At 41.9% G+C, this 25,247-nt stretch overlaps 2 protein-coding genes across 15 annotated transcripts in view; both read right to left on the reverse strand.

Moving 5' to 3' along the window:
- LOC117064178 overlaps nucleotides 1–786 on the reverse strand; it is a 58,856-nt gene extending 58,070 nt beyond the window's left edge. For all 6 annotated transcript variants that reach the window (XR_004429309.1, XR_004429308.1, XR_004429305.1 and 3 more), the window contains exon 1: nucleotides 408–786. The gene's annotated coding sequence lies outside the window, so the exon portion shown is untranslated. The remainder of the gene's footprint in view (nucleotides 1–407) is intronic.
- Nucleotides 787–5,570: 4,784 nt separating this feature from the next.
- Nucleotides 5,571–25,247, reverse strand: part of PTPN2 (protein tyrosine phosphatase non-receptor type 2) — a 99,123-nt gene continuing 79,446 nt past the window's right edge. For 5 of the 9 annotated variants that reach the window (XM_033178409.1, XM_033178405.1, XM_033178411.1 and 2 more), the window contains 2 exons: nucleotides 23,082–23,263; nucleotides 14,325–14,774 (listed from right to left, as the gene is read on the reverse strand). In XM_033178409.1, coding sequence (XP_033034300.1) covers nucleotides 14,567–14,774; nucleotides 23,082–23,263 — 390 coding nt within the window. In that variant the 3' untranslated portion in view covers nucleotides 14,325–14,566. Of the gene's footprint in view, nucleotides 5,929–13,766; nucleotides 13,856–13,960; nucleotides 14,775–23,081; nucleotides 23,264–25,247 lie in introns of those variants that run through there. The other 4 variants (XM_033178407.1, XM_033178406.1, XM_033178404.1 and 1 more) reach the window with 3 other exon arrangements.

Genomic DNA, 25,247 nt, shown 5'->3' on the forward strand with positions numbered 1-25,247 from the left:
CCGCCTCAGCCTCCCGAGTAGCTGGGACTACAGGCGCCCGCCACCTCGCCCGGCTAGTTTTTTGTATTTTTTAGTAGAGACGGGGTTTCACAGTGTTAGCCAGGAGGGTCTTGATCTCCTGACCTCGTGATCCGCCCGCCTCGGCCTCCCAAAGTGCTGGGATTACAGGTTTAAGCCACCGCGCCAGGCCTAGTTTTTGTTTTAATATAAATAGCACATTCTTCAGCTGCTCATTGTATTCTATTCCTGGGTATTTAGGCGCTGGATGCTGTGATAAGCACTTGAGATCTTATTTCTTCCTCTCAACAACCCTGCGAACTATAGGTACTAATATTATTCCCATTGTACTGATAAACAGAACTTTTACACACACACACAAATTGTGGTAAAATACACATAAAACTTACTGTTAACCATTTTTACTCGCACAGCTCAGGGACTTCAGTACATTCCCATTCGCGACCACACCCTCCGTCTCCAGCGCCTTCTCATCCTCCCCACGTGTTCGACGTCTCGCCCCTGGCCCCAGCGACACCACGGCTTTCGGTCTTCGGGAGATGGAACTGGTTTCAGGGCAGCAGGCCCACCCCGAAGAGTCCTGGAGCCAAAAGGGAACGAGCTTCTTCCTTCGGGTGGGGAACCGTTCACGGCGCTGCTTCCAAGGTGTCTTCCTCCTGGCCGTTTCCTGGGACTTCTCTAAAGCGGGGGCCACGGAACGGCGTGGTGTGCGCGGCGTGGTGTGCGCGGCGTGGTGTGCGCGGCGTGGTGTGCGCGGCGTGGTGTGCGCGGCGTGGTGTGCGCGGCGTGGTGTGCGCGGCGTGGTGTGCGCGGCGTGGTGTGCGCGGCGTGGTGTGCGCGGCGTGGTGTGCGCGGCGTGGTGTGCGCGGCGTGGTGTGCGCGGCGTGGTGTGCGCGGCGTGGCCGTCTGGGCCCCCGAGCGGGCTGAGGGCCGTGCCCTGGGGCTGCGCCACCCCGCTCCGAGGCGGAGCCTTTCCTGGAACCCGCTTCCCTGCGCTGTTCCCGACCGGAGGCTGCGGACGGCACAAGCCCCCGCGGTGTTTTGAGTGGGGAAGTGAGCCGGGGCCTGTGCCTCCAGGGGAGTCGTGGGCGGATGCGCGGCCACGGACTGGGCTCTCGGAGCTTCCCATAAAAAACCGGAGACCCACTCGACACGCCTGCGGGCCCAGATACGCCGGTGCGGACGCCTCTCGGGCAGGACGACTCCACAGCCAGCAGGAGAACTTTCGCGATCGCCCTGCGCAGATGCTCCCCTCGCATGAAATCACCGCTAGGCGTTAGCCGCGGGTGAAGCCCCGGTCCGGCCTTAGGGAGTACTGAGGGGACCGCAGGTGCAGGCCGTGGGGGCGGCCGGGCTCGGGCCGGCTCTGCAGACCCAGCTCCACGCGGAGAGCGATGATGGGGACTCGCAGAGCTCGAGAGCGCTGAGCTTCCCTCACTCATGTTCGGCTAAAATTACTCATGTCGAGCTCCAGTTTAGCAGATTGTTGCGCAAACACAGATATGCATTACCTGTCGTTTTTATTCAAACTTCCTCAAAGTCCATTAAGACTATCAGAAACACAAGCAAATTAATATTAATTATTCAGGTGCTTTAGTCACTTCATCCAAAGACATTCCGGCGGCGTGGTTTCTTTGCATTCATATAATTTTCTTCGTATTGCCTGCGTTCCACAAGCATCGGTTCATGAGACACGGTGCATTGAGACGGTAACGCCCGTAGGCTGCAATACGATGCCCACCTTGCGCCTGCTCACCAGCACCCACCTCCAATCCTGGCTAGAAAAGTGCCATTCTTTTCGCTGTTGGAGGAAGGGCAGGACAGTCATGGAAAACTCAGCGCAGAAATCTGAATCCTTACATGGACGAACTGCTCCGTCCATTTTTCCGCGTTTGCAATCTGATCATTGCTTGAGTTCCACAGGGTGGGAAAAGACGCTTTTCCTTGTGCTTCTTGGTACACTGAACCGAAAACGATACTGAGTGACTCCCCCAACCCTGTATTTATTTATTTTTTTCATTTTTATTTTTATTTTTTGAGATGGAGTCTTGCTCTGTCGCTCAGGCTGGAATGCAGTGGTGCGATCTCGGCTCACTGCAACCTCCGCCTCCCGGGTTCAAGTGATTCTCCTGCTTCAGCCTCCCGAGTAGTTGGGATTACAGGCGCCCCCGCGATGCGCCCCGGCCCCATCACACCCAGTTAACTTCTGTATTTTTAGTAGAGACAGGGTTTCACCATGTTGGACAGGCTGGTCTCGAACTCCTGACGGCAAGTGATCTGCCCACCTGGGCCTGTCAAAGTGCTGGGATTATAGGCATGAGCCACCGTGTCTGGCCTATACTGTGCTTTTTATTTGTATTACTTTTTATTGTGGTATTATTTGTTTTTTTTTTATCTGTCGTGGGTTGAACCCACAAATGTCAAATGGGGAACCCACGAATCCGGAGAACCACCTGTATCTGGAAAGGAGTAAATGTCTCTACCACTTGCTCCACACACAGACTGAAGCAGATTTGTTGGCATTAAAATCAAGTCATCCTGGGGGCATTTGAATTAAGAATTTTTTTTTTTTTTTTTTTTTTTTTTTAAGATGGAGTCTCATTCTTGTCGCCCAGGCTGGAGTGCAATGGCGCAATCTCACCTTACTGCAACTGCTGGCTCCCAGGTTCAAGCGATTCTCCTGCCTCAGCCTCCTGAGTACTGGGATTATAGGCGTGCACCACTATGTCCAGCTAATTTTTGTATTTTTTAGTAGAGATGGGGTTTCACCATGTCAGCCAGGCTGGTCTCAAACTCCTGACCTCAGGTAAACCCGCCCGCCTTCGCCTCCCAAAGTGCTAGGATTACAGGCATGAGCCACTGTGTCCGGCCTGAATTAAGAATTTTTAGTTTTCTACTTAGATGCCATTATTTTCCAAGCAGAATATAAGTTTCTCATTCTATTGGTTAAGATACTGGTTTTTCATCAAAAATAAGTGACCGCATAGGGCAGTGGCAGACACGGCTTATTTCAGAGATACTTCTCGTGGCTTCCAGAGCTGCCTTGGGCATACATGCCTGCCTGTCCTGCAGAGCACAGGGTAGAGTCGCATCGAATCCAGAAAGCTCGAGTCTTGCCTTGTCACTGCCCTTTCCAAACTCGGGCTTACGTGGCCATCCCAAAAGAACATTCAGTGCCAGCTACTCCTAGTATCTCACTTATTTACAGGTTTGTTGTTTCAACTCTCCCATAAGACCACAGTAGACTACAGTCGTTTTCCCCCATCACTGAACATCCACTGTCTCCTATAGTGCCAAGCACGTGTGTGTTCACTACGTATTCATGGAGCAAATGAGCAATATTTCACTAATTCCAAATCGTTTGGGATGGCTGCAGCTTAGGGTGCCTTATCAGGGCAGGCGGGTGCTGAGGCTTTGTGATTTAAAATGAAGATGAAATTGTCTAAGGTGCCATAAGCGAATTTTAAGGAGGGTAACACATCTTAAATTAGTTGGGAGCTGTGCTGAGTGGATTGGCACAAACAGGCATGTCTAGGCAGGAACCTGCTGCTGTGACCCACACACAAGGAAGGTTTAAGTCAGGGGTGTCCAATCTTTTGACTTCCGTGGGCCACACTGGAAGAATTGTCTTGGGCCACAGATAAAATGCACTAGTAATAGCTGGTGAGCTAAAACAAAACAAAACAAAAAAATTGCAAAAAAATCCCTCACGTTTTAAGGAGGCTTACAAATTCGTGTTGGGTTGCATTAAAGCAATCCTGGGTGGCATGCAGCCCGTGGGCCATGGGTTGGACAAGCATGGAACTTTAAACCAAGGCAGGGGCAGTGGGAGCGAGAGCCACTGTGCAGAACTGACAGGACTTTGTAACCAAACTGGACGTGAAGTCTAAGTGGAGGAACTAAAGATGAATTTCAGGTTTCCAGGGGGTGCCACCAGATAAATGGAATACGGTAGGAAGAGACGAAAGGAGGGAAATCATGTTTAATTTTAGAGGGTAAGGAGCTTATGCAATGACCACTTAGGGAACTGGATATATGCTTTATAACTCTGAAGTGACATCTGGCCTGGAGTTGAAGAAGTTGCATGTAATCAGCTTACAGGTATTAAAAGACTTGCGGAAAAATCAGATCACCCAAGGTTAAGTGTGTTAAAATAAAAGTCCCAAAGATGGAGTCCTTGAAAACCCCAGTATTCCAGAGTCAGGCAGAAGAACTGAGACGAAGAGAACCCAGAGCAAGTCTTTCGGAGTCGAAGGAGAGTTTCAAAGATAGAGTTCTTAAGGATGCTGCCAAGAAGTCATAGAAGGGAAACCTGAAGAGCAGTAGCTTTATTAAGCTACAGTACAAGCTAAAATGACGTCTCTGGGTCATTTTGGGAGTGGGGGTAGGGTGTGCAGGAAGAGAGCAGACAGAGGTAGCCGAGTGTAGATGATTCTTTCCAGCAGCTTTGCTGACACCATGGAAAGATCACCTTCCCATACTACTTTGTAGTATAAGCAACTTTTCATGCATCCTTCAGGAACTATTTAGCAGGAATAGTTTACGTACTCCTAAAATAGACCCAGAAAACCTGGCATATAAGGCAAAAAGGAACCGGAGTCATTTAAAGATATGAAATAGATGTATTTATGAATATTTTGATTTTCAAAGTTGGCAAAACAAAAAAAATTGTTATATATATATTTTTGAGACGGAGTCTAGCTCTGTTGCCAGGCTGGAATGCAGTGGCACAATCTCGGCTCACTGCAATCTCCACCTCTTGGGTTCAAGCAATTCCCCTGCTTCAGCCTCCCGAGTAGCTGGGACTATGAGCGCGCACCACTATGCCTGGCTAATTTTTTGTATTTTGGTAGAGACGGGGTTTCCCCATGTTGGCCAGGATGGTCTCGATCTCCTGACCTTGTGATCTGCCCGCCTTGGCCTCCCAAAGTGCTGGGATTACAGGCTTGAGCCACCGTGCCCGACCCTGGCTTTCTTGTAATGGGAATTGTTTGGGGAAAGCACAACATCCAACACAGGAATGATGCTGTGATTCTAAAAACTGCACTGAACTGCTGTACTTGGTTTGAAATTAATGTCGATCTTAAGGCAACACCATTATCCATATTAATATTCTCCCAAGTAACAAAGGAATATCGTTAACTCTTCTATTATTGCTTTCACCTAACCTGTACGATTAAGGATAGAAAGACTATTGAAGGGCAACTAAAAAACCTTTTTTTTGAGACGGAGTTTTCACTCATTGCCCAGGGTGGAATGTAGTGGTGAGATCTTCGCTCACTGCAACCTCTGCCTCCTGGGTTCAAGTGATTCTCCTGCCTCAGCCGCCCAAGTAGCTGGAATTACAGGTGCCTGCCACCAGGTCTAATTTTTTTTCTATTTTTAGTAGAGACGGGGTTTCACCATGTTGGCCAGGCTGGTCTCAAATCCTCAAGTGATCCGCCCGCCTCGGCAATATGTCAATTACTTGTTACAGAAATTATAAACCCACAGGAAAATATTCATTATTAGAAGCAGAGCTGTCCTAAGATAATGCACACAAACCAACATAAGACTATTTAACAAAAATATTTAATGCTGCCAAAAAGTATAAAAATACAGTAGGAATGGCAGTGCAATACAAAGTAATCTCTCCTAATTTATTTCTTGTACATCTTTCTACATTTCATACACGTATTAAAAACACTTAACACATCCAATTAAAGGTTCTGCAAAGTCTTCTGCTGGTGGATCCCCTGGATGTAAAGTTTACTTTGTAAACAAACAACCGTGAGGCAATCTAGCGGGTTAGCGAGCCTCACTTCAGTTTCCGGAGTGGGCTTCAGGTCTTGCTTTGCACATCAATGGTTCAAAATTTATAGCTGCAGAATATTCTGAAGTCATGAATATTAGGTGTCTGTCAATCTTGGCCTAAAACATAAAATAAGAAGTCATCTATTCAATTCATATTTACCAAACACAGACGAACAGAGATGCACACAAACATAAAAGGACTAACAATGAACTGAAAAGGCCACCAAAAATCATCCCCACATGCCGCATCCAACCACACTAAGTGCCCCACTGTTATCTTGGTAAAATGGCTGAGGTGTCGGATATCACACGGGGGTGGGGTGGCGCGGCCTCATGTGGAGGCGTCGTGACTTATATTCTTTTTCAAGAATTATGTGAATTTTTAAGGTCATGTTGTTTTACTCAAGAAGTGACCTCTATGTGATACTGACAGACAGGTTTTAAAAATAATGTACCCACAAGAATTTAGCAAGACTTTATAGTATGTGCTAGACTTACCAATACTTTGGAATTCAATGCAAAAGTCTAATCCAATTTGGACCTCCACTGTGTAATACTGCTAAAAATATTATCAACATTATGTTTGAACGTAAAGTCGGCCTATAGTTTTAAATCACAGGTTGTTAACAGATGCTTTTTGCCCTGAAGGATAATATTAACAATTATATCTACTGAAATGAAGTGACCCAATCTTAAGCTATTAAAATAAAAGACATAAAATAACTGACAGATTTATTGCATTTTAATGCCAAAAAGTAAAAATAAATGAGAGTTCAAATAAGCAACAGACAGATGGAATGACTATTGTAAGGGCAGTTGAGTTTTTGATGTCACTTCACAAACTTTGCAAGAAACTCAACTTTTTAGGTCAGTGGTATTTCCATTCTTCCCCCAACTCCCCTCAGTACCACAAAACCTCCAAATCTAAACACTTGTCAGTATTATATCTTCACATATATATAAATCGTACCCACACATTTAGTCAAGAACTCCCAAATGCTGAGAATTAGGCTACTCCCTTTAAAGACAGGGTATGTTGGCATAATTGTATCAAGCACCTTGGTGTTCTGAACAGTCCTTTTTTCCTTTGATTATCCAACACTGACAGAGAAATGTCAAGTCATCAAGAAAACATTCTCATTAGATATCTGTGAGTTCAAAACTACTATGGATGTTTATTACATGAATCTTCAGAACCTGAACCAAAGTGGCTGAAGGTACTTTTTATTGATTCTGAGTGCTGCAAAATATGTTTTCTATGCATCCATGTTTTTTAAAAAATAAGTCAATCAGTCAAAGTGAATGAAATAATGATCTGGTTTAGAGAATACTCTGATGTTCTAGTATTTCTCTGTTGCAGTGGTAATTCAAACTGGTGCACCAAGTTTTTTAAATGTGCTCCATTTAAAAAATAGAGAATTACTCTGGATTTTAACAGGTAAGAGTGGTTGTCTATTACTTTCCCACTTAAATATTCCATTTAAAACAGAGTCGATTGGGCGCGGTGGCTCAAGCCTGTAATCCCAGCACTTTGGGAGGCCGAGGCGCACGGATCACGAGGTCAGGAGATTGAGGCCATTCTGGCTAACACGGTGAAACCCCGTCTCTACTAAAAAAAAAATACAAAAAAATTAGCCAGGCATGGTGGCGGGTGCCTATGGTCCCAGCTACTTGGGAAGCTGAGGCAGGAGAATGGCGTGCACCTGGGAGGCAGAGTTTGCAGTGAGATTGCGCCACTGCACTCCAGCCTGGGTGACAGAGCCAAACTCCGTCTCCAAAACAACAACAACACAGAGTCAGTGTAACATAATAGAAAAAGTATGAGGTTGGGAGTTACTGAAGTCTACAGATTGGAGAGTGAATCTCAGTTCTGTTATGTACTAGCTGTGCAATCTTGGGCAAGTTACTTATTCTTTGACTCAGTTTTCTCATCTGAAAATAGGGAGAATGCTGTCTACCTAGAAGAGGTGTTATGTGGGTTAAGTATAGATTATGTATTTAAGCTGGTTGGCAGAACTGTAGGTGTTCACCATACCTCATGTCCTTCCCCAGTATTTTGTTACAGATATACTTACCAAGAATGAACTATCATTTATAACAACTGAAGGACCGTGTTTTTAAAAATTCACGTGATTATTTATTTGTAAATATTATTCAGGGAGGAGGGTAAGAAAATACGGTTAAATCATTGGGAGGGTTAGTTGTTTTAAAGACTTTGCCTGCAAGATGGAAAAGCAAAATGGGCTCCACTTTAAAAAATTCTAATAGATTCACTTGAATCAATTTTTGCTATTTTTATTTAAAAAGGCAAAGGCAAGAGAAATGGGTTCAAACAAGTCAAATGAAACAAACGTGGTGCTTTCTGTGGAGATGGTGGCTCTCACACACCGCATTATGCTGGGAAGGCGCAAGGGTCGGGTGGGTGTGGACAGAGGGTCCACTCCCAGGTCAGCTCTACGCCTGAGACCACGGAAAGCCAAACTGCACCAAGAATAGGTTGTGACACCAGATATCCACACTAATATTCTACTAAACTGAATTGAGGCTAATCAGAAACTTCTCTTAAGGTGCAAAGATGCCCTACAGATGACTTACCTAGGTTCCCGCTCCTGAATTCACCAAACTCATAATAACTGAAGTTTTTAATAGCAGAAATTTGATACATCAAGAGCAACCTGTCTCTGAAAAATCTGCCAAATTAGAGCCACAATAAAGAACTTGATGTGTCTTTAAAAAATGGTCTGTATAAAGAAAAAAATTCCTACACGATTCCTGGAGCTCCTCAAAACATACAGTCTAACGCAAAACCAGAAAGGCCTGAAGCAGTTTCTGTAACATCCTCACCAAATTGCATAATTCCCACCTTCCATCCTAAATTTAAAAAAAAAATTAAGTAGGAAGAGTTCAAAAGTCTGAACTTTTCATTCTCCCAATGCCCAGAGAGGGTCGGGGCTTTTTTTTTTTTAAATAGAGATGGGGTTTTACCGTGTTGCCCAGGCTGGTCTCGAACTCCTGGGCTCCAATGATTCTCCAGCCTCCGTCTCCCGAAGTACTGGGATTGCAGGCGTGAGTTACCAAGCCAGGCCCAGTCAGGGCTCTTTGAAATGTTTTCCTTGTCAGATTGTTACCCACTAGAGACAAGGCCTCGCAAACCAAGTAAACACTTCTATGCATCACTCCTCACAGTCAGCGATGGCTCTATCCTGGGCTAAACCGTACACAGCAGGAGAAAAGGCTCAGCAATGGCAGTGAGGAAAAATGCTCCCCTCCCTGAAGGACAAGGAGTCTTTCCAGAACCCAGGCGCCAGGGGAGGCAGCCTTAGGAGAAAGCACATGTGCAGCATTGCTCAATACTGTTCTTGGAGCAACTGAATGTGCTAAATATTCAGAAAATTCCTGCTGCTGAGGGAAAAATAACCAAACTCATACTATTTTCCTAGAAGTTCTTACTGAAATAATACTCCCCAAAGAGGAGTGAAAAGCTTAAATTCTTAATTCTGGATGAACAACATAATGGCTGTATTAGGACCAGGCACACAGAACACAGCCACTGAGTGTGCAATATTGGAACTGGGGAGCTCTCGGTAGAGCAGGGACTGAGGAGTCCACACAATCTGAGCTGCTTTCTACCAAGGCATGTTACCCCTTACACATACTCACTGCAACAAAGACAGCTGTAATTTCTAGTGTATCTGCACTTCTAGGGGGAGGTGGGATTACAGGAGTGAGTTCCACGCCAGACCCAGTCAGGGCTCTTGGTAATGCTGTCCCATAGACACTGCTTTGAAGATGGGTATAAGGGAAAGTGGAATTGAAACCAAACAAATGAACTGGGGAGAAAGATGAGTGGAACAGGTCAACTCCAGAGTAAACCACACAGGTGGCTTTTAAATCGTGAAAAAATACATTTCTATTTTTCAAAATTTTATTAATAAGATTCTAGGCCCCTACCATCTAAATAAGTCAAAGCCAAATAAAGGCCTCTTAAAAGTCAAAGCGACTTTATTAGCTGTTGATGTATAAATGGGAATGCAGAACAGGCATTTCTGCTATGCACTTAGTTCTGCTATGCACTGTGCATCAAGCACAGCCAGGTGAGGGATGACCTCAGACACCTCTCCCTGCGGGGTACAACAGACTGAGAGGAATCTATGCCCTGGCTACACATCACTGAGAACCCATGTGTGCACCTGCTAGAAAAAAAGATAAACCGATGTTTAGAGAACTGGAACTCCTGCTTGAACATAGAAATGGACTACATGCCTAATGACATTTGGCTTGTAATAGACTACATTTAAAAATATATATATATATCTTTAAAATGTTTATATCTATTTTATATACATCTCTCTATATGTGCGTGCGCGTATGTGTGTGTGTGTATACACAGAGAGACAGCACACATGCGCGTGAGAGACACAAATATATAGAGACAGACAAGTCTCCTCTATTGCCCAGGCTGGAGTGCAATGGCTCCATCATAGTTCACTGCAGCCTCAAACTTCTGTGCTTATGCGATCGTCCTGCCTCAGCCTCTCGAGTAGCTGGGACTACAGGCATATGCCAACATACTCAGCTAAAATTTTTCTTTTTCTTTTTTTTTTTTAAGTAGAGACCCAAGCTGATCTTGATCGAACTCCTGGGCTTAAGCAATCCTCCCACCTTGCCCTCCCAAAGTTCAGGGAATACAGGTGTGAGCTACTGTGCCCAGCGAAAATCTGTTTAAACATCTGTATCTGAAAAGTAAAAATCAAGGCAGACTAGATTTTTAAGTCTGTACAATAACCAGGCAGGCAATTTGGGAATGTAGGTACTCATTATGGTATAGAACAGTCAGCCAAAACACTTTTAATACCACCAGGTTCTGGCCTGGAACTAGGTATGTAATCTAGTCAGTGATATTTTTTCTCAGAGGGAAATGAGTTGCAGTTGCAGTCTTTGAGAATTATCTAATTCTAGTACATGTTACACATCTGAGACTTTTCAATGACAGCACCATAAAAGGATGGAGAAACGCCACTTTCAGGTTGATTAACAACAATACCTACTTCATAAAATTGTGTTGAGGATTAAGTAGAGTAATAAGAAAAAATACAGTGTCTGGAATACAGTAAACCATCAATAAATGGTGCTTTGAACTGACTGTTGAAAGCAAAGGAGTTGATATAAAAACTGGAAGACCATTTCATATCATAAACTGCTTTTTAAACCAATACACACTTTTTGATTCATACCACCACCTTTAGTTTAAGACAAAGAGGATAGGCACAACAAGTGCACATTAGCTTAGAATCAGAAACCCTTCCACTGACACACCATTAAAAGAAAACAATTAACACATTTTTTTTTCCTTTTCTCTTTTCTTGTTCATTCTTGGTAGAAACATTAGAACAACAATGAAATGGACTAAGAACATGAAAGGACCAAAAGGCAGAAAATCGGACAAATGTATAAAGTCTCCTCCAACACAAGAAATGGCCTTTATATTGCTCTAAAGTCCTCCATGTACTTATTATTACATGTTATGTTTTTTAACTCTTTAAGAATGCAGAAAATGAGTATTTTCATTTTTATATGGATACATTAAACATGGAGAATTATATTTTTACATTCTATATATGTGCAAGCATAGATAAAAGTCAGTCATAGGCTAACATAAATACTTGGCTAACATTGGAAAGGAATATATAACTTCTTGGTGTAGCCAGAGAACACGGCATTAAAACAAAGGTTGCTGTCAATCTATTCGCAGAAATAGGTATGAGTGGAAATGAGCCAGATACGAATTAAAAACTCCTGAAAATAAAAAAAAAACCCTGTTTTTCAAAAATTTTTTCTTCCTTAACCTATTCAAAAAGCAACACTACCTCATTCAAGTCAAAGTATATATCTGACTCTTAAAATCTGTTAAAATTAGAAAATATTTAATATCATGAGGACCTAAGGATACAACAAGTTTTTTTTAAAGCTGTAGAACCCATCTAGAATTGCTAACTTTTTTCTCTGGCTGTTACCAGAGAAGGCAGCCACGTCTGTCTCTTTGACCAGCACACCTCACCGAATAAAAAGTCAGGATAATGATCATGGGCACAACACGATGTCATGCGTTTTCATGACATCCACCAAAAAATATTATTACTGGTAAATACTGAACACTAACGCATCCACTGTCAATGCCCTTCTCAAGGATCTGCTCGGAGAAGGAAAGATGACTAACCTTAGAAGTGTACCAACAAGTGTTCATCACACTGAATGTGGTTTTAAAAATATATGCGACACCACCCAGAAGGACAGAAAGCATACAGAAAGCAAAGCGTAAGCGGATGAAGCGCATTCAGCCAGCAGAGGGGTGAGGCCGTCCTCCCTGGCACTGGCTTCCTCAAGTCTTCACCTGTGTACCGAAAACAAGCCTAGTTTCAACTGGAAATGTCATAAGGTCTACTTATATTTGACTTGCAGAGTAACATACTGTATTTAGCAAAGACAAACCACCAATAAAAACCTGAAATGTGAAGGGTTTTGGATGCCTCAACACATGTTTAATGCAGACAGACATAATAAAAAGTCCCTCTTACCTCCTCTCCATTTCAAGGTTACAGGACACAGTAATACTGAATCAGGACACAGGCACATGTTATATAAATCTTATTTAATATATAGTACCACCTACATCCTGCTTTCATACTTTCAACATAATTTAACACATTCAAGGAAACTATGCAAATCAATTCAAAATATCTATCTATACCAATGGTTTTCAAACTTTTTTTTTTTTGAGACAAAGTGTTGCTCTGTCACCAGGCTGGAGTGCAGTGGCGCAATCTCGGCTCACTGCCACCTCTACCTTCCGGGTTCAAGCGATTCTCCTGCCTTAGCCTCCCAAGGAGCTGGGACTACAGGCATGTGCCACCACGCCCAGCTAATTTTTCTATTTTTAGTAGAGACACGGTTTCACCATGTTAGCCAGGATGGTCTCAATCTCCTGACCTCGTGATCCGCCCGCCTTGGCCTCCCGAAGTGCTGGGATTACAGGTGTGAGCCACCGCGCCCGGCCACAAACTGTTTTTTGTTTGTTTCTTTTGAGATGGAGTCTCGCTCTGTCGCCCAGGCTGGAGTGCAGTGGTGCGATCTCGGCTCACTGCAACCTCCGTCTCCTGGGTTCAAGCAATTCTAATACCTCAGCCTCCTGAGTAGCTGGGACTACAGGCGCCCGCCACCACGCCCAGCTAATTTTTGCATTTTTAGTAGAGACGGTGTTTCACCACATTAGCCAGGCTGGTCTTGAATTCCTGACCTCAGGTGATCCACCCGCCTCGGCCTCCCAAAGTGCTGGGATTACAGGCATGAGCCACCGCGCCTGACCAAACTGTTTTTAAATGGTAACTGGCCCCTTTAAAATACTTAAGCCTTATGCGGACACCTTATGTGGCACATAAAGAGACAAGGCAGAGAAGCTGTGGTTGAAAGTAACTTGATGACCCACCTGGACATCCAATGAGCATAGTTTGAAAACCACTGAAATAAGGTATGCTATCCATAATAATGTTTGCTATCCATGCCTCCCAGCAATTCAATTTACAACAATTTCAAGTTTAAGACAAAAATGTTAAACACTGAATGGAATGTTGAAATCTGAAGAAAGCTAGCACTCAAATGAGCAGTTAAATTCATTAAACAGTATGCTTTAAAAAAATACTCACTAAGAAGTTAAAATGACAATGTAAGGTTTGCATATCATCATACTATTTATTGAAGTAGAAAGAACCTGAAAAATGTTTACGTCAAAACTTCAGTCTAGTAAACTGAAATCATGAATGATAAAATGCTGCTTCTTACTTTTGCTTCCTAAATCATAATTTACCCCAACTACATTGAAATTTTCATGAAAAATGAACATATTAATAACGGGATTTACAGAAACCAATTTCTTTACAAAAGTCTTGACCAATTGTTACCTGACTATCTCAGTAAGGAGAATTTTCCTTCAAAGATATTTTTAGGAAAAACTTTTGTTTCTTTGCTTTTCTTTTTAAAATGGGGAAAACTGTAAAACATAAAAGAAATGCAATGTATAGTAGAAATTGCTTATTCCGACTTCTAACTCCTCATATCAAACTTCTTTTTAGAAAAATGGAAAATGTATCCAGTACAATTCAATCAACACACAATTTATTTCTTTATGTAACAGATTTTTCAAATTGAGCTCTTAAAAAGTACAGTTAACTACAAAAGATTAAATAGATATTTATAAAATATATTTACCCTGAAATGTTTAAGAATATAAAGTGTTGCTGCCCATGTCAACAGTACATTATACATTACACACATTATTTAAATGTCATTTTCTTTCCATTAATAACGTAGATAAAACCACAATATTTATTGCTTATATCAAGTGCAGGTTAAAATCCAGATAGCCTCCAAAAACAAATCCTGTGATAAAGGATTTCTCAATGTTGGTCAGGTGAAATACTGTGTTTGACATGTATGAATACAGTTGCAAAATTTACCAGTTTTTAACAAACATGAATGTCTTTATTTTAGACAGCCATTTACAGTTTGGGTTTCAGAGGGACCTGCAGTGAAGAGTCCTGAGATGTTGAGCTTGTGACTGTAAATATCACTTATCTGGTTGATGTCTATTCTACTGCACCGTTTTGGGATATGAGGCGTTTGCTGCAGACAAACCCCTATGATTAATGTAGCACTGTCAGCTACTAGTGCAGAAGCTTGCTGGGCAAAATTAATTGTTTATTTATAGGGCATTTTGCTGAAAAAACAGTGTCCAGCCAACAAAAGCGCCAACCAAAATGACTGACACAAACCCCATCTTAGTGAGAATAGGTTGCCAATATAACCACCTTTTTCTTTTTCGTTCATTCTCATTTAGCCTCTGTTTCATCTGCTGCACCTTCTGAGCTGTGGTGGCCTTTCTGTCCTCTCGAATACGTTTCCGTAGAGCACTATGAAGAAATAAAAACAAGTAAAAGGAAGTGCACACAGAGCAGGACTTGAGTACTCTAACACAGAGGACCTAGGCGCAAATAAAACCATCCATACCCACATAGTTTTCACCCTACTTGAACACTGGAATAATGAGGGGAAAAGCTTCAATATATATATATATTTTTTTTTTGAGATAGCATCTTGCTCTGTCACTCAGCCTGGAGTGCAGTGGTGCAATCTTGGTTCACTGCAACCTCTGCCTCCCACGCTCAAGTGATTCTCGTGCCTTAGCCTCCTGAGTAACTGGGATTGCAGGCGTGCACCACCATGCCCAGCTAATTTTTTGTATTTTTAGTAGAGACAGGGTTTTACGATGTTGGCCAGGCTGGTCGAACTCCTGACCTCAAGCAATTCACCCGCCTTGGCCTCCCAAAGTGCTGAGATTAGTGAGCCACAGTGCCCGGCCAAGAAAAGCCTCAATATTCTTAAATGATTCAGAGATGTACCTTGACAACCATTCCTGGTACAGTTTTATATTGATAACTGCTTTTAGTGGGTCCCGAAAATAAGCAAGGAACTTCCTGGAAACGTGACATGATGACTGTTAGTTTTCTTTCCTTCTTTGTTAACTAGTCAGCAGAAGCAGGAGTGGGAACACAAGGGGGTACTGCCTGCATCTGATCCCCTTTCCTCGTCATGTTTGATGGTTAAGGCTCTTACAAAAGCTATCTATTTAATATTTCCATGAATGTACTGTTGTGGGAGCAGCTATTCTTTTCTTTGACCATACACATTTCTAGCTCCCATTTTCATAGTTGATACAGAATTTTTTTTTTGGGTGGTGGGATTGGGCGGGGGATGGAGTCTTGCTCTGTTGCCCAGGCTGGAGTACAGTGGCATGATCTTGGCTCACTGCAACCTCTGCCTTCCGGGTTCAAGCAATTCTCCTGCCTCAGCCTCCCAAGTAATTGGGATTACAGACGTGCACCACTACGCCTTGCTAATTTTTTTTTGTATTTTTAGTAGAGATGAGGTTTCACCATGTTGGCCAGGCCAGTCTCGAACTCCTGATCTCAAGTGATCCGCCCACCTCAGCCTCCCAAAGTGCTGGGATTACAGGCATGAACCACTGCGTCTGGTCTCAGAAATTTTGTTTCAATGGAAGGTCTCTTGACTCCCAAGATACTTAGTCCTGTTCTATATAAATAATAATGCCACCCAGCTACTCAGGAAGATGGCTTAAGCCCAGGAATTCAAGTCCAGCTTGTGCAATACAGTAAGATCTTGCCTCTATAAAAACACACACAAGGCCGGGCGCGGTGGCTCAAGCCTGTAATCCCAGCACTTTGGGAGGCCAAGACGGGCGGATCATGAGGTCAGGAAATCGAGACCATCCTGGCTAACACGGTGAAACCCCGTCTCTACTAAAAAATACAAAAAACTAGCCAGGGGAGGTGGCGGGCGCCTGTAGTCCCAACTCGGGAGGCTGAGGCAGGAGAATGGCGTAAACCCGGGAGGCAGAGCTTGCAGTGAGCTGAGATCCGGCCACTGCACTCCAGCCTGGGCGACAGAGCGAGACTCCGTCTCAAAACACACACACACACACACACACACACACACACGCACACGCACACACACAAAAACAGCCAATGGTAACATGTAGGTCACTATTTCTTCCATCCCCTCTTTTCACTTTTCTGTATTACAGCAAAGGCCTAACTAGCTTCCCTGCCCTCAAATTAAATATTATTGCCATGGTAATTTTTCTAGAGCATACTCCTAGACATGCAGCTTGATTTAAAACTTTTTTTTTTTTTGGTTACAGGGCCTAGTGCACAATAGTGCTTACAAATCTCAAATCCCTCTTCAATGTCTCCTACATTGAGACTACTTTTTTCCTGGTCAAGATGTTTAACCTGAATTTAACTATGATAAATAATGATTAAAGAAATGCATTGTATGAGGCATTCTAAAAGATAACTGGCCTAGAAGCTTCAAAAATACAAATGTCAAGGAAGGAAGAAAAAGGTAGGGAACAGTTCCAGATTACAGGAGACCAAAGACTCACATCAACTAAATACAGTATCAATCTTTGATTAATCTTGAAATATTTTTTAAACAGCTACAGAAGTTGGGATCAGGAAAATGTTCTCAAATTAGATCGTGGTGCCAGCTACACAATTTGGTAAATGTATTAAAATTCATTGAATTGTATACTTTAAAGGAGTAAACTTTATGGTATATAAATTATCTTTCCATAAAACTGTTTATTTAAAAAGCTATATGGTGAACCTTTCAGACAAGAGAAATCTGAATTGAACTATGTATTAGAATACTTTAATCAATGTTACACTTCTTTGGTGTACTGGAACCTTCTCTCCCCAAGAGATTGTTAGTGGGATGTAAAATGGTTCAGCTGCCATATAAAACAGCTCTTGACAGCTCTCAAAAAGTTAAACATAGAGTTACCATATGACCCAGCAATTCCACTCCTAGATACATACCCAAGAGAACTGAGAACACATGTCCACGCAAGTGCTTGCCAATATTCTCCTGCTATGCAGAACTTTGTTCTTGCCATTTTTTGCTGTTTTCCCAATTTGTTCCCCACTAAAATAGAAACCTTCCCTTCTCTCCTGTCCTCTCATTTCAATTATACTCTATTATCCTTGCTCTACCCCCTCTAGCCCTTCTATTCTTACAGCATTTAATTTAAATTTATAATTTACTAATAATGTGCTAACTTGGGTACTTGTTTTATCTTCATAACATATTCCGCAACTTGAGGACGGACTGTGTTTTGCTATTTTTGTTCATCTTATGGTGCTTTCTCATGTCTTTTTCACTTTTTGTTATTATATACACAGGTATCCCTGGCTGTCGGAACTCCATCTGAATATTTGCTATAATGACTTGCAAAAATTCTTACTCAGAATTGACTCTCTGAATTGAAAATCCACTACCACAAATATGCATGTACCTGCTAGTGAAAAACATTTGTGTTCAAGTGTAGGCAAAATATGTGTAAGAACAGAGAGGGGGTTAGCCTCCCAGGGGCCCTTTATTAGCTTTTGTCAGGAGCCTGGGGGTGTCGTTAACAAGATTCCAATTTAGATATATTCTTTAACATATTATTTCATTTTTTATTTTCATTGCGGTATAAAAAGCAATTATAATTTGTAACGAGTATTTTGTCATTTACCATATAAGCCCAATAATGAGTCCATTAAGTGTTATATAATTACATAATTAGTGCTTTAATGCTATACAGGAGTTTAAAAGGTTTTGTACTATATTTGGGGGAAGTGATTATGCTTTCTGGTTGGGCTGAGAACACACTATTTTTCTCATTTAAAAGAATGGAACGGAGGTTTTTGCTTTCCAAACGAGCACTACATGATTCAGGAATGGACTAGAGACAAATGCCACGGCATGCCTTTATCTGATTTAAGAACACAATTCCAGAGAATGACAGACTACTCTCGATTTGTGATAAAATCTTTTCTTCCCTAGTGGGGCCTAAAGAAATTAGTCTGTGTAATGACTTGCCAAGTGGGACCTGCCCAGGTTTTCCCATATATTTATGCAACTGAGGCCATTAATCAATGGGAATGCCTCCCGTGGACCCTTGCCCATGGAAGATCATGTGGTGTGATCACGGCTCCCTGCAGCCTCAACCTCTTGGGCTCAAGCAATCCTCCCACCTCAGCCTCCCTTGAGCATGTGCCACCACATTTGGCTAATTTTTGTATTTTTTGTAGAGACACGGTTTGCCATGTTGCGCAGGCTCGTCTTGAACTGCTAGGCTCGAGTGATCCACCCGCCTCAGCCTCCCAAAGTGTTGGGATTATGGGCATGAGCCACTCTGCCTGCCCCAGACTTTTCATATGTCCAAGTTGTTTCTCACTCTCAGTGAACTGGGTTTCTGGGTTGGACTGTCATTGAGAATACTGGCTTTCAAACTCAGACTGCAACCTACAGTAAGAAATAGCATCACAACAGAGTACCCTCACACACACACTTACGTAGGTACACAATGTATATGTAAATATATGGAATTTACACATCACATATACATGTATAAAAACAGGTTAAAATTCTTTTTTAAGTTCAGGGGTATGTACACATGCAGGCTTGTTACATAAGCTTGAAACTTGTGTCGTGGAGGTTTGTTGTACAGATGATTATCCCCCAGGCATTAAGCCTAGTACCCGTTAGTCACTCTTCCTGATTGTTCCCTCCTCCCACCCTCCACCCTCCGACAGGCTCCAGTGTGTGTTGTTCCCCTCTGTGTCCATGTGTTCTCATCATTTAGCTCTCACTTGTAAGAACATGTGGTATTTGGTTTTCTGTTCCTGCATTAGTTTGCTAAGGATAATGGCCTCCAGCTCCATCGAAGCCCCTACAAAGGACATGATCTCGTTCTTTATGATGGCTGCACAGCATTCCATGCTGTATATGTACCACATTTTCTTTATGCAGTCTATCATTGATGGGCATTTAGATTGATTCCATGACTTTGCTATGGTGAACAGTGCTGCAATCAACATACACGTGCATGTGTCTTTACAGTACAATGATTTATATTCTTTTGGATGTAGACCAGTAATGGGATTGCTGGGTTGAATGGTATTTCCGTTTTTAGGTCTTTGAGGAATCACCACACTGTCTTCCACAATAGTTGAACTAATTGACACTCCCACCAACAGCGTTTAAGCTTTCCTTTTTCTCCACAACCTCGCCAGCATCTGTTAAATTCATGTTATTATTTTTGATATGCTGATAATTTTAAAAAATGTTTATAATCTGGCCGGGCGCGGTGTTGGCTCAAGCCTGTAACCCAGCACTTTGGGAGGCCGAGACGGGCGGATCACGAGGTCAGGAGATCGAGACCATCCTGGCTAACAGGGTGAAACCCCGTCTCTACTAAAAAATACAAAAAACTAGCCGGGCGAGGAGGTGGCGGGCGCCTGTAGTCCCAGCTACCAGGGAGGCTGAGGCAGGAGAATGGCGTAAACCCGGGAGGCGGAGCTTGCAGTGAGCTGAGATCCGGCCACTGCACTCCAGCCTGGGCGACAGAGTGAGACTCCGTCTCAAAAAAAAAAAAAAAAAAAAAAAAAGTTTATAATCCAATAAACTTCACAACTATGTGATTTGACCTTCAATTTGAAAAACACTGCTTTGGAGGATATTCAACAATGAAAATGAATACAAGAAAGTACTGTGTTCTGTTTCTTTTGAAAGTTGAAATTCTGGCCAGGCATGGTGGTGGCTCCCATCTGTAATCCCAGCACTTTGGGAGGCTGGGGTGGGAGGATCACAAGGTCAGGAGGTTTCACCTGGCCAACACGATGAAACCCTGCCTCTACTAAAAATACAAAAATTAGCTGGGTGTGGTGGTGGGGGCTTGTAATCCCAGTGACTTGGGAGGCTAAGGCAGGAGAATTGCTAGAATCCAGGAGGTGGAGGTTGCAGTGAGCCAAGATTGCGCCACTGCACTCCAACAACCTGGGTGACAGAGCGAGACTCCATCTTGTAGGAAAAAAAAAAAAAGTTGAAATTCTTTCGATAAGACTTATTAGGATCTTTAATGCAAAGCTATCTATATAGGTATTAAAAATACTGGGACTGATTAAAAAATAAAACTGTTCAGAGTAACCTTTATTTCACGCCCCTGATCCTATGCTCTTCTTTTACATTTCTTTTTTTCTTTTTTTGAGATAAGAGTCTTGCTCTGTTGCCCAGTCTGGAGTATAGTGGTATGATCTTGGCTCACTGCAACCTCCTGGGTTAAAGCAATTCTTCCACCTCAGCCTCCCAAGTAGCTGGGACAAAAGGTGTGTGATAACATGCCTGGCTAATTTTTGTATTTTCAGCAGAGACGGGGTTTCACCATGTTGGCCAGGCTGGTCTCGAACTCCTGACCTCAAGTGATCTGCCTGCCTTGGCCTCCCAAAGCACTGAGATTACAGGCGTGAGCCACCACACCCGGCCTCTTCTTTTTTATTTCTGTAACCTTGTTTTTGCAATCAGCCTTCTCCGCTTACTTTTCTGTTGGGACTCTCTCTCTGCTTTCAAACATGCACCAGTCTCATTTATCAGACAGGAAAGGAAAAAAGGGAAAGAAGAAAACACTGCCACCACATGTGAAAACATGTACAGGCACATAAACACACACAGACCCCATAAAACAGCCTTTTGCAATCACTCTATAACTCCTGAGTGGTTTTTCTAGTCTCCTCTGTATTGACAACCTTGGATGAGTGATTTAACTCACTGGGATTAACATGGTTGGTCTGAATCTTTGTAGATTAAAACTCAACACTTCTGAAATACTAAGAACGCCATTTCAGTCACCAAGCCTGTTTTTCATTTAATTCTGCAGATAGTACTAGATAAAAGGGGGAAAAAAGCAATAACACTAGGAATCTAAAAGCCTTATTATTGAAAAAGCTAAGGTAATTTAAAACTATTATTTCCTTATTTAAAGGTATTCTATTTAAGATGAAAAAGGGAACCAAAAAACATCATTCTTTCTTTTGCAGTCTAAAACTACTGAAGCCAAAAATTAGGAATAACATTGCTAAATCATAGAAAACTCTTCCACTGTAATCTATAATAATACATGTATTACGTATTGGAATATGTTATTAGCACTGATAAAATTTCAGGTGTTTAATTTTTATATTAGGAAAATAGAGCAGTGAAGCTATAATGTATGGCAGACCTTGACTATTTTCATTCCAATCTAACAAATATAACCACAAGATAAAATTCCCCACAATAAGAAGTACATTTGGCAAAAAGAGAAGAAAAGGTATTCAGAGATGCAGGACAGAGCAAAGAAAAAGCTCATTCACTTTGCTATGTGACTTATACCACGTTACCAGCTTCCTAATCTGTGACAGACAGTCTTAGAAATGTAGTTGTAATTTAAAATTCTGAATAGATGCCACATTCATACGGATTTTTTAAAAAACGCCTTTTTCTTCCTCTAGTAATGGAATTAAGCTTACATGTTTAAATGTTTTATTAAAGGCATATTATCAGTTATGTTATAACTATAGTACAAATGGCAGATATTCATATTACTTACTTTCTGTACCATACCATATATTTTAGCACCTAATTATATTAACTTTTACACTCAATCATGATTGTTTCCAAGGATTTTTGAATTGGTTTCTATTTTTAAGTATTGGCTGAAAGCTCCTTGAGAACATCTTTGTCATCAAATACCCTCAGGTAAGAAACAAAGGTTGTATTAATTTGGCCGGGGACAGTGGCTCACACCTGTAATCCCAGCACCTTGGGAGGCTGAGGCGGGTGGATCACCGGAGGTCAGGAGTTCAAGACCAGCCTTGTTAACATTGCGAAACCCTCTCTCTACTAAAAATACAAAAATTAGCTGGGTGTGGTGGTGGGTGCCTGTAATCCCAGCTATATGGGAGGCTGAGGCAGGGAAATCGCTTGAACCCAGGAGGTGGAGCAGTGAGCTGAGGTTGTGCCACTGCACTCCAGCCTGGGTAAGAGAGAAAAAAAAAAGGTTATATTAATTCAATAAAAAAAGGGCCTAAATTATTTCATATCATATATCATATCCACATAATTATTTATTATTATTTATGAGACAGGGTCTTGCTTTGTCACCCAGGTGGGAGTGCAGTGGTGGTATCTCAGCTCACTGCAGCCTCGACCTCCCCGGCTCAACCAATCCTCCCACTTCAGTCTCCAGAGTGGCTGGGACCACAGGCTTGCATCACCACACCTGGATAATTTTGTTTATTTTCTGTAGAGATAAGGTCTCACTATGTTGCCCAGGTAGTCTCAAACTCCTAGACTCAAGTGATCTTCCCGCCTCAGCCTCCCAAAGTGTTGGGATTACAGGCGTGATTGTGTTTTCCTAATATAAAAATTACATACCTGGGCTAGGCGCGGTGGCTCAAGCCTGTAATCCCAGCACTTTGGGAGGCCGAGACGGGCGGATCACGAGGTCAGGAAATCGAGACCATCCTGGCTAACACGGTGAAACCCCGTCTCTACTAAAAAATACAAAAAACTAGCCGGGCGACGTGGCGGGCGCCTGTAGTCCCAGCTACTCGGGAGGTTCAGGCAGGAGAATGGCGTAAACCCGGGGGGCGGAGCTTGCAGTGAGCTGAGATCCAGCCACTGCACTCCACCCTGGGCGGCAGAGCGAGACTCCGTCTCAAAAAAAAAAAAAAAAAAAAAATTACATACCTGAAATCCCATGGCACCTGGTCCCATAAAATTTATTTTAAAATCAAAAAGCCTCATCTTTCAGCATGTAGTTATAGAAAGCTTACCTCTCACTGTTCTCCTCCATTGTATCTTGCATTTTAGAGGAAAGTCCTGTACATCGGTCACCTGTCAGTTTTTCTCCTTCTAGACCTATTCTGTTCCCATTGTATTTTTCAGTCATTATTTTGTTTGGTGAATGATCAAAGGCAGGAGATAAGTCTTCCTTAGAAAGTTCTTTCCATCGTTTCTAGGTAGAGAAGAGAAATAAAAAACAAACACTAAAAATTTATTTCCCTTAAATAAAAGAAATTTATGAATTAAAATCATATATTCAAGTTAAGAAAACCCAATGATGCTAAAAGATGAGTGAAAAAGAAAAAGGCATTTTTGCCATACTGTAGCTTGTAATTACGCTTATTTTAATTTCAAATTTTATAACAAAGCATTTAATATTTATGTACATCAATATATAGTTGAATATAATAATCTTAATAAAATCTCATGGACTTTTACCTATTTGAGGGCAAACTATACTAGGACCACACTCAACTATTAGTCATAGTTACATAATTTTAATATTGGTATCCAGATCCACGAAACTCACAGCATGCTAAATCCATTCAATGCAAAGAGGTCCTCTCTCCAAGGTACATTATAATAAAGCCATCAAAAGTCAGACATAGAGAATTCTAAAAGCAGCAAGAGAAAAGGATCAAGTCACATGTAAGGGAATCCAGCAGGTTCCTATCAACAGATTTCTCAGAAAACCTGTTCATGCCAAGAAAGAACGGCTTGTAGAGAATGGGATAATATATTCAAAGTGCTGAAAGATAACAACTACTAGCAAAGTTATCTTTCAGAAATGAAAGAAAAATGGAGTCTTTCCCAGACAAGCAAAAGCTGCAAGAATTTATTACCAATAGACTAGCCTTACAAGAAATGCTTAAGGGAGTTGCTTCGACTGGAAGCAAAAGTATAATTACTATCATGAAAACATATGATAATCTAATCTCACCGACAGAGGTAAATTAATTACCAAATTCAGAAAACTCCATTGCTATCACTGTGGAATATAATCTTTCAAATCCTCATTATGAAGGTTAAAAGTAAAAAATGGTTAATGGTAACTACAGCTACAAGTTGTTAAGGATCACACAATATAAAAAGATGTAAATTAAGCAACAGAAGTATAAGTTTGGGGGGAGGGCAAAAGTCAAAAATATTTTATGAGACAAACGTTAAGTTGTTATCAGCTTAAAACACTCTATTGTAACTATAAGATATTTAGTGTAAGCCTCATAGTAACCATGAAGAAAAAAACTACAGCAGACACACAAATAAGAGAAATCAAAGCTTCTCACTATAGAAAATCACCAAACCACAAAGATAAACAATAAGAGAGAAAGAAAGGAATAAAGAATATGCAAAGCAGACAGAAAATAATTAACAAAATGGCAGGTGTAAGTCCTTATCGATCAATGATACCCTTGAATATAAACAGATTAAATACTTCAATGAAAAGATACAGCGGCTGAATGGATGAAAAAACAAAAAACAAAATCCAACTCTATGTTGCCTACAAGACACTCACTTCACCTGTAAGGACACACTAAGACTGAAAGTGAAGGCATGAGAAATGATATTACATGCAAATTAAAACCAAAAAGAGAAGAGTAGCAGCTATATTTTGATAAAGTAGACTTTAGGTCAAAAACTGTGAAAAGAAACAAAGGCCAAAGGGGTCAATTCAGCAGGAGGATGGAATGATTTTACATATCTATGCACCCAACACTGGTGCACACAATATAAAGCAAATATTATTAGACCTAAAGGGAGACACACACTGCAATACAGTAATAGCAGAGAATGCTACATCCCACTTTCAGCAATGGACAGATCATCCACACAGAAAATCAACAAAGAAACACAGGATTTAAACTGCACTCTAGGCCAAATGGACCTAACACACATTTGCAGAACATTCCCGCCAACAGCCACAGAATACACATTTTTCTCATCAGCACATGGAACATTCTCCATGATGGACCATGTATTAGGCCACAAAACAAGTCTCAACAAATTAAAAAAAGAAAAAAATCACAGTCAGGCCAGGCGGGCGGCTCACACCCAAGAACTTTCGGAGGCGGAGGCGGGAGGATCACCTGAGGTGAGGAGGTGAGGCCAACACAGTGAAACCCCGTCTCTACCACAAATTAGCCGGGTGTGGTGGG

This window comes from Trachypithecus francoisi, unplaced genomic scaffold (assembly GCF_009764315.1).
Source record: "Trachypithecus francoisi isolate TF-2019V2 unplaced genomic scaffold, Tfra_2.0 Lachesis_group19, whole genome shotgun sequence".
In the NCBI taxonomy this organism is placed as follows: domain Eukaryota; kingdom Metazoa; phylum Chordata; class Mammalia; order Primates; family Cercopithecidae; genus Trachypithecus; species Trachypithecus francoisi.